This window comes from Dendropsophus ebraccatus, chromosome 5 (assembly GCF_027789765.1).
Source record: "Dendropsophus ebraccatus isolate aDenEbr1 chromosome 5, aDenEbr1.pat, whole genome shotgun sequence".
NCBI classification, from domain to species: Eukaryota; Metazoa; Chordata; class Amphibia; order Anura; family Hylidae; genus Dendropsophus; species Dendropsophus ebraccatus.
Genome location: NC_091458.1, coordinates 46291820 through 46304775, shown reverse-complemented (window position 1 = coordinate 46304775; position 12956 = coordinate 46291820). Strand labels below are relative to the sequence as shown.

At 43.5% G+C, this 12956-nt stretch overlaps 1 protein-coding gene across 1 annotated transcript in view; it reads right to left on the bottom strand.

The window, feature by feature from the left end:
• The window catches only part of SETDB2 (SET domain bifurcated histone lysine methyltransferase 2), a 52457-nt gene that overhangs the window by 34456 nt on the left and 5045 nt on the right, over positions 1-12956 (bottom strand). Inside the window, exons 3-9 of the mRNA XM_069970024.1 lie at positions 12816-12941; positions 9811-9915; positions 7419-7506; positions 6511-7068; positions 5496-5615; positions 5188-5361; positions 3469-3657 (exon numbers count right to left, since the gene is read on the bottom strand). Coding sequence (XP_069826125.1) covers positions 3469-3657; positions 5188-5361; positions 5496-5615; positions 6511-7068; positions 7419-7506; positions 9811-9915; positions 12816-12941 — 1360 coding nt within the window. The remainder of the gene's footprint in view (positions 1-3468; positions 3658-5187; positions 5362-5495; positions 5616-6510; positions 7069-7418; positions 7507-9810; positions 9916-12815; positions 12942-12956) is intronic.

The following is a 12956-nucleotide window of genomic DNA, read 5'->3' as shown; positions in this document are numbered from 1 at the left end:
TGCCTGGACGACAGGGGGGGGATAACACTCGACGTGCAATTGATGTTATCGATGCAGTTAATCAGCAGTCGGAGAGGGCCCTGATACTTAGTTTAGATGCTGAGAAAGCGTTTGACCGCCTAGGGTGGCCATTCATGTTTGAGACCCTCCGATGCTGTGGTTTTCGGGGACCCTTTCTGACTGCGATTGAGGCCTTATACACACGACCTACTGCTGCTATCAAATTCCCACATATGATGTCTGGGACCTTTCCAATTCGGAATGGCACCCGCCAGGGCTGTCCGCTTTCTCCTCTTTTGTTCGTCCTTTGTATCGAACCCCTGGCGGCGGCCATCCGGAATTGCCCAGACATCCGTGGTGTATCAGTCCGAGGCAAGGAGTCCAAAATCATGCTTTTTGCAGATGACGTCCTCCTCACCTTGTCGTCCCCTCATACGACCCTACCGGCACTCAGGGCCTTGCTCTCCCAATTTGGAGTACTTTCTGGGTATAAAGTAAATACCTCTAAATCTGAAATCATGCCCCTCAACCTCCCTAGCTCCACGATAACACACCTTCAATCTGTCTTCCGATTCAAGTGGTCTGAGTCCTCTATTAAGTATCTGGGCATCCGGCTTACTCCTACATACTCTTCACTATACGCGACCAACTATCCTGCTCTTTTTAAAGAACTTAGGGCCCTTCTGGCCAAATGGAACTCCCATTTCATCTCCCTCCTGGGTAGAGTGGCTTCGGTCAAGATGACGATCCTCCCGAAGTTACTTTACTTCTTTGAAACTCTCCCGGTGCGTATACCACTATCCGAGATAAAAACCCTACAGCGGGATATTTTCAAATTTATTTGGGCGGCAAAGCGGCATCGTATTCCCGCTTCGGTTATGATGAGTAGTAAGACTCAGGGAGGCCTCGCAGTACCTAATATCCTACATTACTATTATGCCACTCATCTGCGACAAATTACTGCATGGTCCAAGTACCTAGCCTATAAGAAATGGGCTGAGATTGAAAAAATATGGCTAGCACCTTTCCATCCCAACTCCTTTCTCTGGCACCCCTCTCCGCCTTCCTTCTCCCATTTAAACCTCCTTGGCCCCATTAACTTTACTTTGCACATCTGGTCCATCTGCTCCTCCAAATTTAAACTCTATTCCAAAACGTCCCCTTTAAATTCCTTCCTTCTCTATCCTGACTTTCAGCCTGGTTTACAATCTCATATAGTTAGACTATGGGGCTCCAAGAAACTGTTTCAGTTCGCCGACATGGTAGACCCACTTACACGCACCCTTCTCCCCTTCCACAGGATTGTGGACAGATTTGAGCTACCGCCCTCAGAGCAATATACCTATTTACAGATCCGCCATTTTATGCTGTCTCGCCTGGGATCCCTCACAGTCTCGAAACCAACTGCCTTTGAACAATTAGTGAGAGGGGGCGTTTCTACATCAGGGTTGATATCAGATATCTATCGAATTATTAACTCACCCTCTGATGGCTCCCAGGCTAGACATCACTATATGGATAAGTGGGAGGCGGTATTGGGCAGGCAGCTCCCCCCAGAGTGTTGGGATGTGATATGGGACAGGGCGGCAAGATCCTCCATCTGCACCACATATAAGGAATCCCACTATAAGCTGTTAATGCACTGGTACCATACGCCTGAGCTCCTCCATAAACTAAATAATGCTATCCCCCCACAATGTTGGAGGTGTTCAGGTAGTGTGGGGTCGCTCCTCCATATATTTTGGGATTGCCCCCTTATCCGCCCATTTTGGGTAGAGGTTTGCAGACTGGCCTCGACAGTCTTGGGTGCTACCATTGCTAGGGACCCTGGAATCTGTCTGTTGAACTTGTTCCCAAAGACCCTCCGGAAAAAGCAGGCGAAGTTGTTACTCACTATCCTGACAGCGGCCAAGTCCTTAATTGCTCGTGCCTGGAAGCAAACATCCCCTCCTTCCCGGCCTTGTTTGCTCGCCAGAATCCGGGAGTTGCGTTCCCTAGAAAAGCTTACTGCTTCCCTTAATAATGCCATTGATAAATTTGAGTCCATATGGATCCTTTGGGATTCCTTTGATATGATTGTCTCTTCTGGCAGTAGACCCTAGTTTCCCTGTCCCTCCCACCTCCCCTCCCTTCCCTCCCCCCTTTTCCTATCTCCTTGGTGTTGAGTCCTGTCTTAGTTTGTCTGTGTTGTCTGTTTGTCAAAAGGTTTTGTTATGGGGCTGTAGTTTGGTTCCACTTTTTGTCTGAGCCATAAGTAACAGGTAGATATCATCAGACGACAGCTGCTGTATTATCTATGTTTTCTGATTATCCTTGTAGAACTATGCTGTGCCGCTATGGTCACAGAAGAACTAGGTGCTGCCACTATTTCTACCTACTTGTGCCTGATATGTTTATACTTATTGCTGGTACCTCATCATATTGCTGTTTCTCACATTATCCTGTACATGCCCTGTAATTCTTTGTTCTGTTTGTGCAAAAAATTTTTGAAAAATCTTTGCAATAAAAATTACAGTTATAAAAAAAAGAAAATAGTGTAAAAATAATATTTTTATGCATTGGAATAAACAGTACACCAAGGCTGGCTGGCAGTTGTGCTGTGCGAACAAAAACCTCTCAAGCAGAGCCAGCAGTGATTATTATATCATAGTAGTCCCCTCTCACTCTACCAAGGTTGCCGCACTACTGACAGCCAGCCTCACCTGCTGTACTATACTTTCTAATACATTAGAATACACAAGAACAATGTATACCATTTAATGCAAGAGAAGATCAATGGTATCTGCTTTCCTCAGCAACCATACTGCACATGTTTTAAGAAGTTAAAGGAAAAGTCCGGTGGGTGGTGGGTAGGGTGTTTGGGGGGGAGGGGGTGAATTATTTTGAGCTGGGGGAACATAAATAATAAGGTAGATCTATCTGACCCAAGCCAAGTCTTAACGTACCCCGAAGCTGGGAGAAGATGACATCCGGGCACGGTGATGCAGTGCAGCTTGGGCATGGGGGCAGTAAGCACACTGGGGGAGATTTATCAAACATGGTGTAAAGTGAAACTGGCTCAGTTGCCCCTAGCAACCAATCAGATTCCACCTTTTATTCCTCACAGACTCTTTGGAAAATGAAAGGTGGAATCTGATTGGTTGCTAGGGGCAACTGAGCCAGTTTCACTTTACACCATGTTTGATAAATCTCCCCTATTGTCTTTATTATGTCCCCCCCACCCCCTGCGGGTAGTCATTCCCCCCCCCCAGCTACATCTAGGAGTCTTTTAGAGAATGACGGATATGTCATTAAAATGAATATCATGGGAACCCCATTCTAGTGACTGATGGTGACCCAGTGGCCAAATTCCCCACCAATGTTGAAGATATTAATTATCCTGTGGCTAGATGATAATGTTTCTACAATCAGAATGCCACTTTAATTTACTAAGCATCAGACAATATAAAAAAAAAGTGGCATGTTTACTTTTTTAGTTTGGTCTGTGAACCTCCTCGTAGCAATGGCGTAATCCTAAACGTCGGACTGATGCCTGAAACCGAAGGAGAAGCCGTAACCTCAGAGTCTGAATGAGAACCCATTATTGTAGGACAGATGGAGGTGGTCCGCTCTGCAGAAGACTGATCCAGCTTCTCATCTACACTTTTCATTACAATCCTTCCTGAAAGAGAAAAGATGAAAAAGTAATAACAGCAGTATAATATATTCTGTTCCTAAATCAGCAGATGTACGGCCTGAAATTGTCAAGACAAAATGAAAATCTTTCAATCATGGTAAGCACTGTGCAGCAAAATAGTACAGAAACCCAAGTAGTCATATATATATATATATATATATATATATATATATATATATATATATAATAATAATTTTTTTTTTTTACAAGGAACAAGATTGAGCAAGGTCATTGCATACGTCATGACATGATAATTATATATAATTATCTATCACGCTTTGCAATTTTGCAGACAGACTAGCAAAAAAGTGAAAATAACAAACTAATGGACAACAATATAAACAGGAACAGTCTAACCGGAAGAGATATAAAGACCTGCACAACCTTATATACACTACGCGGCAAACTACTTTCCCAGTCCGTGATTACTTAAAAGCGGAGTATTCAATAGAGACAATAGTGCTCAGCGTGTGAAAAGTAGAAAACCCAACAAAATTCTTAAAAACAGAAGAATAAATAGAGTAGCTGCACTCACCCAGTGTTCTGGTCTATCTTTACTGAAATGCAAACAACATGTAGCACTGTGTTTGTCCTCCCTCACCTGTGTGCAGACTGGCACGAACTACATGTTGTTTGCATTTCAATAAAGATAGAAGAGAAGACGGGGTGAGTGCCGCTACTCTATTTAGTCTTCTGTTATTAAGAATTAAACAGGAACAGTAAGGGCCCTGCACCAAAGAGCTTAAGGCTATAGGGGAGACACAAGAGGAGTCAGGCTCCTGGTCACAAAAGCTTACAACATATTAGACATCACATTATATACTATGTAAACCAGACAGAGAGCTGTGCAGAATCAATAAGTATAGTGTCCAGACCCCAACTGCTTCCCATCTCACTGCACAACATTGGGTCCATTGACTATAAAATTCATCTTCTGCAGCAAGGTAGGGACAGAAGCACCTAACCGAGCTCTTCTCCCTGCTTGTTTTAGCAAACAGTGGAAGTCTGAACACCAAGACCCTGACCGTTTAAAACTTTAGACCTGTCTCTAGGACATATCAAATTTTTTTGAAATGGCAGTAAGGGCTTATTCGCATCTTCCAGAAAGTTGTCTGTCACAGACAATTTTATAGTCCATTGCTTTCTATTAGGCTATTCACACATTCCGTTTTTTTTTCCACAGATCTGCAATCCGTTCTGTGAAAAGATGTCACAACTTGGACGAGATCACGGCACAGATTCCCCCATAGACGTCAGTGAGATCTGTGTTTTTCATCAGATCCGTGCAGTCAGTGAAAAACATGGATGTGATGTAACCAGTGTAATTTAAACAGATCTGGGGAAAAAACACAAAACGGATGCAATCACGGATGTTTTTTCTTGGATCACTGAGATACATAGCAGACTTTATCCACAGACCTTGAAAATCACTAAAGGTATGAGTAAGGCCTAACGCTTCAATTTCCTGCAAACAACTGTGAATGGGAAATGATCCAGATGAACCATCTCACTTGCCTGCATAGATGCACACGAAAGTTCCTTTGTCAAGATCATCCAGGCAGCGTACCCCCCAGCCCTTTCCTTTGGTTTTGAACACCTGGAGTTGCAGCTGAAGGCCATGTTGTACAAGGCGGTTTTCACACAGCTTGCGGTCACACTTACACGACACATTACATTCATATAGGCTGCATTAAAGTGCACAGGTTAATAAGACAATTCTTTACTGCAACGGGCAAGGGCCAAAATGACTGAAATGTTGTTTAATACATTTAATAACATAGATTCTGCTATATTACATGGTCAAAAGTCTGATACTCACCCAGTTGGCACAGGTCTTTGCAGTCGCTTATAGCAATAACCTGGTGCCTTGGATTCTTCTGGTAATGTGACAGCTTTATCAAGTTTCCTGGCCGTAAGCTGCAGACAAGCGCATTTTGACCTGGAAAGAGGAACATATTGCACAGAATATGAACACTACAACAAAAACTCCATTAATAATATATGTGGACATGATAAAGTATTTCTTGTGCCCCCCCCCCCAAAAAGCTAAATTTACAATCAAACGTGGAATAAAAAGCAATACAAGATGCATACTCACCTGCCTCTGATCCCCCACTGTTCTAAAGATGCTCTATCCTGCTGCGCAGTACTTTCTTATCTCAGTCTTGACACACAGAGGGGCCTGATTAGCCAATCCCTGACAGAAGTAGAACACTGCTGCAGTCTCTTCATTGTGCTGACAGTATGACCAGAAAGTGCTGCACTGCAGGACCAGGCACCATCGGAACAGCGCTGCCAGCGAGTATACATTTTCCAGACAACCCCTTTAATGCAGAACCAAGTGGTCTGGATAGCTACTAAAGGTTTTCCAGAGAAAAAAAATTGAAGGTCTTTCCACAAGATAGGCCACTAAAAGCTAGTCCTGCCAAAACCTCTCAATAAGTCAACAATAAAGGTATGACAGCAAGTCTCTGCCGCTTTATCAACCTTTGTATAAATTGATAGTACAAAAAAATTCTAGAAACCTTGTAATGTATCTTATCAGGGAAAAATGCTTACAAGACTAGAAGCTCACCGAGAGATTAGGTTATATGCTGCCCATACAAGTCTATTGGGGAGTTGAGGTAGATGATGGGGTGAGTTTAGATTGCAGATACAGAGAGACTGTAACGCCAAAATATAGCACCACTCTTGTCTATAGTCTGCATATAGTATTGCGGCTCTACTCTACTGACTTGAGTGGATATGAGCTGCAATACCAGGGAGTATAATTTGCACAATCTGTACAGAATCCTTATTCTATTAGAATTAAATGTTTAGTTATCAATACATACACATCCCAACAGCCATCAGTACAGTCACAGCATCCTATGAACAGGTCAGTGAAATTATTAATGAAGTATCCACGTGGCCAAGGACACTTCCTATATGTAAAAGGAGCTGGTCTGGTGTGATTGATCTCATTGCAGATTTGGACTGGCACCAACTCCGTGTCTCTGCTTATATCAACGTCCTGAAAAACTACCTGGTCAATGACAAGGTTTCTATCTAGCTGGAGGTAAGTATTGAAGGAGAAATTTTCCAGGGATAAAAAGTTGCACTTGGTCTGAGAGAGGTAAGAGCGCACATCATCAAAGTCCCGGAGACCCTTTCCACAGGGGGTTTTGTAAATCACATCTAGATGCCTTGAGATGATACTCGACTTTGCATGTCGCCTCTGGAAGTGACATGTAACTGGGAATTTGAGTGGATTTTCTTTTTTCTTAAAGTCCGGATTCACATTAGCCAGACACATCTGCCCACAGCTGTGCCTCTCATATGCAAGAAATTCTGTGGTAAAAGGGTGCGGTACACGTTCAGGCTCCGGCTCTGAACGTTCTTTGGTTTCCTCTCTGTTTAAAAAAAGAAATTCAGCTTATTGTGTAAGTGTATAAACAATGGGTCCACAACGTGTAAGCAACAAAGGTACATGATAGAAAAACCTCTCCTGTCCTCAGTTTGGCTACTGGTTTGCAGCTTAGTTCCACTGAGGTGAAAGAAGCAAACTGCAATACCACACACATCCTGAGGACAGGGGTGGCGCTGTTTTTGCAAGAAAATAGCTGTATTTTTTCTAATCTTGGATAATCCCTTTAACCCTCCTGAGTATCGAAGACAGGAAGAACACAAATGATATTCAGAAGTACGTATATGGCGTTTTCACCTTGCAGCAGGAAGTGAAAGAACTTCTAGCTTTACATACGATTCACCAATTGCAGCTGGTAGAGGTTCTTCTGTTTGTGCTGGCTGACAGTCCTTCTCTTCCTGTAGGTTCTCTGCAGAACTTTCATCTGAGCAAAGATAGAACAGAAACATGTGCTGGATGAAGGTGGTGCTGTGGATATCGCCTATCTGGACTTCAGCAAAGCTTTTGATACAGTTCCCCATAAAGAGCTGATAGAGAAGTTGGAGAAAATTGGACTTAATCCCTGGATAGTTCAGTGGATTTGTGGTTGGCTGAAGGATAGATATACAGAGGGTTGTGTATTCCGAGCAGAGACTGGTTACAAGTGGTGGCCACAAGGGTCTGTTCTGGGTCCTATTCTTTTTAATATGTTTGTAAGTGACATAGGAGAAGGTTTGGTAGGTAAAGCTTGTCTGTTTGCTGACGACACAAAAGTGTGCAATAGGATTGATATTCCTGGAGGTGTCAGTATTATGGAAAACGATTTAGCTTTGCTAGATAAGTGGTCCAAACAGTGGAAATTGAAGTTCAACGTTTCCAAATGTAAAATAATGCACTTGGGGAGGAGGAATCCTCTATCCGAGTATCACATCGGCAGTACTGTGTTGGAAAAGACTTCAGAAGTGAAGGATTTAGGGGTAGTGAATTCTAACAGCCTTAAAATGAGTCACCAGTGCAACCAGGCGGTGGGGAAAGCTAATCGTATGCTGGGGTGTATAGCTAGAGGTATAACCAGTAGGAAGAGAGAGATTGTGATCCCCCTGTATAGAGCTCTGGTGAGGCCACATCTGGAATACTGTGTCCAGTTCTGGAGACCTCACCTAAAAAAGGACATTGATAAAATAGAACGGGTCCAAAGACGGGCTACAAAAATGGTGGAGGGTGTGAGGCATAAATCATATCAGAAAAGACTTAAGGATTTGAATCTGTATAGTCTGGAGGAAAGAAGGGAAAAGGGGGACATGATTGAAACCAGGACACAGTGAAATGTTAGTTGGGGGAAAGATCAAAAGCAATGTGAGAAAATATTATTTTACTGAAAGAGTAGTAGATACCTGGAACAAACTCCCAGCAGAGGTGGTTGGTAAATCTACAATAACAGAATTTAAACACGCCTGGGATAAACATACATCTATCCTAAGATAATAAGAAAGAAAATACTAAAAGGACAGACTAGATGGACCCAGTGGTCTTTTTCTGCTGACAATCCTCTATGTTTCTATGTATGTAAATGGTTAAACAATGGTGAATACTGCAGATTTTTTAATTTTTTTTTACTATAATATATATATTACTAATCTATATAGTGCTGAAAATTGTGCAACACTGTATTCTTCTTACATACGTTCCCAATGAAACCCACAATCCAGTTAGTTCTCCTTTATACTCAGATACCTTAAGGTCCAACTCAAAAGCAATCTACTGATCTAAGCGTGCGTTTGAGGACGGTTCTACTAATCTTATCTGTATTCTTCATAATATATACATTTTTGGCATTGACGGACTTGACACATATTTAGGCCTCGTTCACATACTGTAAGACAGCGTCCGTGTCACAGAACGGCCGCTGTTTGTTAAGTTACACCCGACCGATCCTACAGTGCCGGCTGGATGAACATCACTTCTTTTGAATGAAAATGCGGGCACATTTGGGTATGCCAGTCTTCCAATTAACCATAGCAGAAAATGTAGAGTACGGCTGGAGTCATACTTTACATTGTCTGCACAGTCAATTTCGTGCAGCCGCTTTTCAATGAATAGTGGCCACACAAAATTGACAGGTCAGTTTTCAGTGCAGCTGCCTGGAATCCTGGCTGGAGTGTATACACTCTGTCCGGGTTTCCATAGAACACAATGTCATTTGACACTTTCAATACATAGCGGCCGGTGTTGCAGGCTACAACAGCGGCCATAATTTAGTGAAATAATACATTGTGTGAACAGGGCCTTAAAGTGTTACTGTCATTTGATGTCTTCAGACATGCCAAAAGTTACTGATTGCACTGGGTCTTATGCCCGAGACCTGCTGCGATCCTAAGATACAGGGTGGGGTAGTGCGCTCCACTCTTCAGCCGGCTGGGAGATCTGGTAATCAAATCCTTAGACTTTCATAAAGCAAACAAGTCAGGACAATTCCCCGGCTGTATCTTGGGATTGCAACAGGTCACAGGAGCGAGAAATGATGTGATCAGTGACTTTTGACATGTCTGAAGACATAAAAACTGAAAAGTGCAAGAGCATGCAGCAAATGCCGAAACATATGATTGATATAGATATTTAGCATTGCAAAACTGCTAAAGAAAAATAGGAAAACAAATTAGGTTCTTAGCACATCATTTGATCAGATAGCGTGCACCATCCCACTACAAACAAGAAAACAAAAAAAAAAAACTGCCAAGTGTAAATATACCCTTAATAGTCTCAGCTGTCCCATCACTGGTTAGAAGACTATAGTGGTCGTTTTCACAGTCCTCTAAATCTGCTGCCTTTACTAACACAAAGGCTTTCACGTAATCTAAAAAAAGGCAAGAAAATAGAAAAACACATGAATTTAAACTCACAGTAAAGTAACAACACACACACACACACACACACACATACATACATACATACATACATACATACATACACACCCACACATATCTCATGAGCCTGTACATACAGATAAGAGAAGTCAGTCAACAGAACAATTCACCTTGTCTATCTATTCCACTCATAATATTTCCTTTACTAATATCATCATGCTAGGATAGATATAGGTTTATACCAGGCAGATTTACATCCACCTACTGTAGATTTACCAACCACATCTGCTGGAAGTTTCTTCCAAGCATCTACTAAACCATCCAGTGGTAACTGTCGCTTAAATATTTTTTTTGCAGAAATCAATAGTATAGGCAATTTTAAGAATCTTTGTAATTGGGTTTATTAGCTGAAAAATGCAATTTTATCATGAGAAAGCAGTTTGAAGCTCTCCCCCCTGTCTTCATGGTTCTCCTATAGAGAGGGGAGGGATGGAGGGAGATGAGGCACCAAAACAAAGGTAATTTAAAGCTACATCACCAGGCTATCTCCACTGAAGCACTGACCTCTCTGACCTCTGAATACTGGCTTTCACACAGCACCCACTGTGTAACCCTTTGCTCTCTGCTGGTGACTAACCTCCCTCCTCTCCCCTTTCCTCTCCATAGGTTATACAGGGCCCGACTGATGTAAAAGAGGCGAGATTTTCTGATAATGAGCAGTGAATGAGGGGGGGGGGGGGGTTGAATGCAGATAATGGCATATTTGCCTAATAAATCCAATTACAAAGTATCTTAAATCGCCTGTACTATCGATTTCTGCAAAAAAAAAAAAAAAACCACGACAGTGACACTAAGTATTAATGTTTAGCCATTTAGAGGTTATGAGTAAAGACCCTATTACACCAAGCTATTATCTGCCGTATCCGGACGAATATCAGACAATAATCACTTGGTCTAATAGCTACTATTAATGATCAGCCGACCTGCATGATGTCGGCTGATCCTTGTCTTTCTACATGTTAAAAAAATCTGTGAGCGGTAACAACGGTCTGCTGGGTGTCGCTCCATGTAATAGAAGGGGCAGCAGCAGACTGGCACTATCTCCTATGGGCTCCCCGGACAAGCTGACGATCATCCGGGGAGCCCATCCCGCACCTCCCCCCAGCCCCCCACTCTTACCCGATTGATGTTGGTGCGTGTTATAGCGCCTGCAGCGAGCGGGGAATGAGGAGCAAGCGAGGCCTGATCTGACCATCAGCCCGAGTAATATTGTCTTAAGGCATCTACACCAAAACATTTTTCTGACTGCCAGTTGTAAAAAGGTGAAAAAGTGAAAATCACTGTGGCAGGAAGGAGTTAAAGGGGTACTCTGGAGACACATGTTTGTTTGTTTCTTCATTGCTTTGTAACATATCTTCAATAAAATAAACGTATACTTTTTTCTCTATATATTCACTACTGATGAGTGGCAGGGGTAGGAGGCGACACAGGACCCTCTGCTTCTACCAACATTTGTGTGAGGAACTGCAGGGCAGCCTAAGGCCTTATTCACATGTTCGCTGATTTTAAGGACCGTGACTAAGTCCTGCTAGCTAGATCTGTGATCCATAAAAAAACATCCATGATTACATCCTTGTCTGCGTTTTCCACTGATGTGCATCACATCACCCCAGTATATACTCCACTATGTGTGCACATCATGCTAAGCCTAGTAGTCACCCTCTATGAAATGCTGAGCCATGTTGTTCCCTCCCCTGTCATGCTGAGCCTTGTATATGACATGCTGAGCCTTTTTATATATCCTGAATGACACATCTAAGAGGAGGCAGGAGAGGCGTGTATACTACCTATAGACTATCACCTGCCGCCCCAGAAGGCAGCTGGCAGCACATCATCAAAGGGTGGTGGGAGTTCTATTAGGGGATCCATGCTAAGATTCCACTCTGCACTATGACCTTTCTTATTTTTTCGCAGCAATGATTATACGAATAGACTCATAGGATTCAACGTCCCCTATAAAATGTCCGTGGTAGTAGATCAGCGATCACGTACGTGTGAATAAGGCCTAGGCCCTGCAGTTCCCTATCCCCTGCATAGATCTGGGGTTATCCAGGAACAGAAAACCTGAGATCATGTCTTCTAAGGGTAGCTTCACACATTCCAGATCCGCAGCGGATTTCACACTGAGAGTTTGCAGCGAAATCCGCTGCGGATCCATGTACTGTGAAGGTCTATGGGGGTAACATATCCGCAGCAGAATTTTCATTCCACTGCGGATATGTAAGCCAGCCCCTTTAACCCCCGCATCCTGCCGCCCACAGCCCTGGCCCGAAGCATACATTACCTGCTCGGCGCCGTGGCTGCAGTGAAGCTCTAGGCTTCGCTTGCTCCCCATCAGCCAATCAGTGCTGCCGTGCACTGATTGGCTGATGGGGAGCCGGGAGCCTCACACACAGCCATGGCGCAGAGCAGGTAATGTATGCTTTGGGCCAGGGCCAGGGCGGCAGGATGCGGGGGGTTAAAGGGGCCGTGTTACATACAGGCAGCGGAATGAAAGTTCCGCTGCGGGTATGTGACCCATTCAGCTTCACACTACCAGTATCCACAGCGGATTTCGCTGCAAACTCGCAGTGTGAAATCCGCTGCAGATCCGGTACGTGTGAAGCTACCCTAACAGCAGTACCACGCCTGAGGATGGGTGTGTTGCAGCTTCTGGAAGAAATCTGCTCCGTTTTTCTAATCCTGTATAAAATGTATGCTCACAAAATAAATCATAAGCTTCTGATGTCCTCCTTACAATATCTTGCCCTTTCTGCAGCCCCTTATCACCCCCGGGTACAGGGCTGGTTAAGACAAAAGGTGAAAGCGGTATGTTATTTGACCATCTAACCTTGTTTCGTTGCAGACCCGTCTTTGATTTTCTGCCACAGAAGCTTCAACTTGCTCTGAACCTCCTCAAACAGAACGTCCACCTTTCCTGCTTGGTGCTGATTCTGCCAGAATGTTTTTGCTTCCCCTGCAGAAACAAACA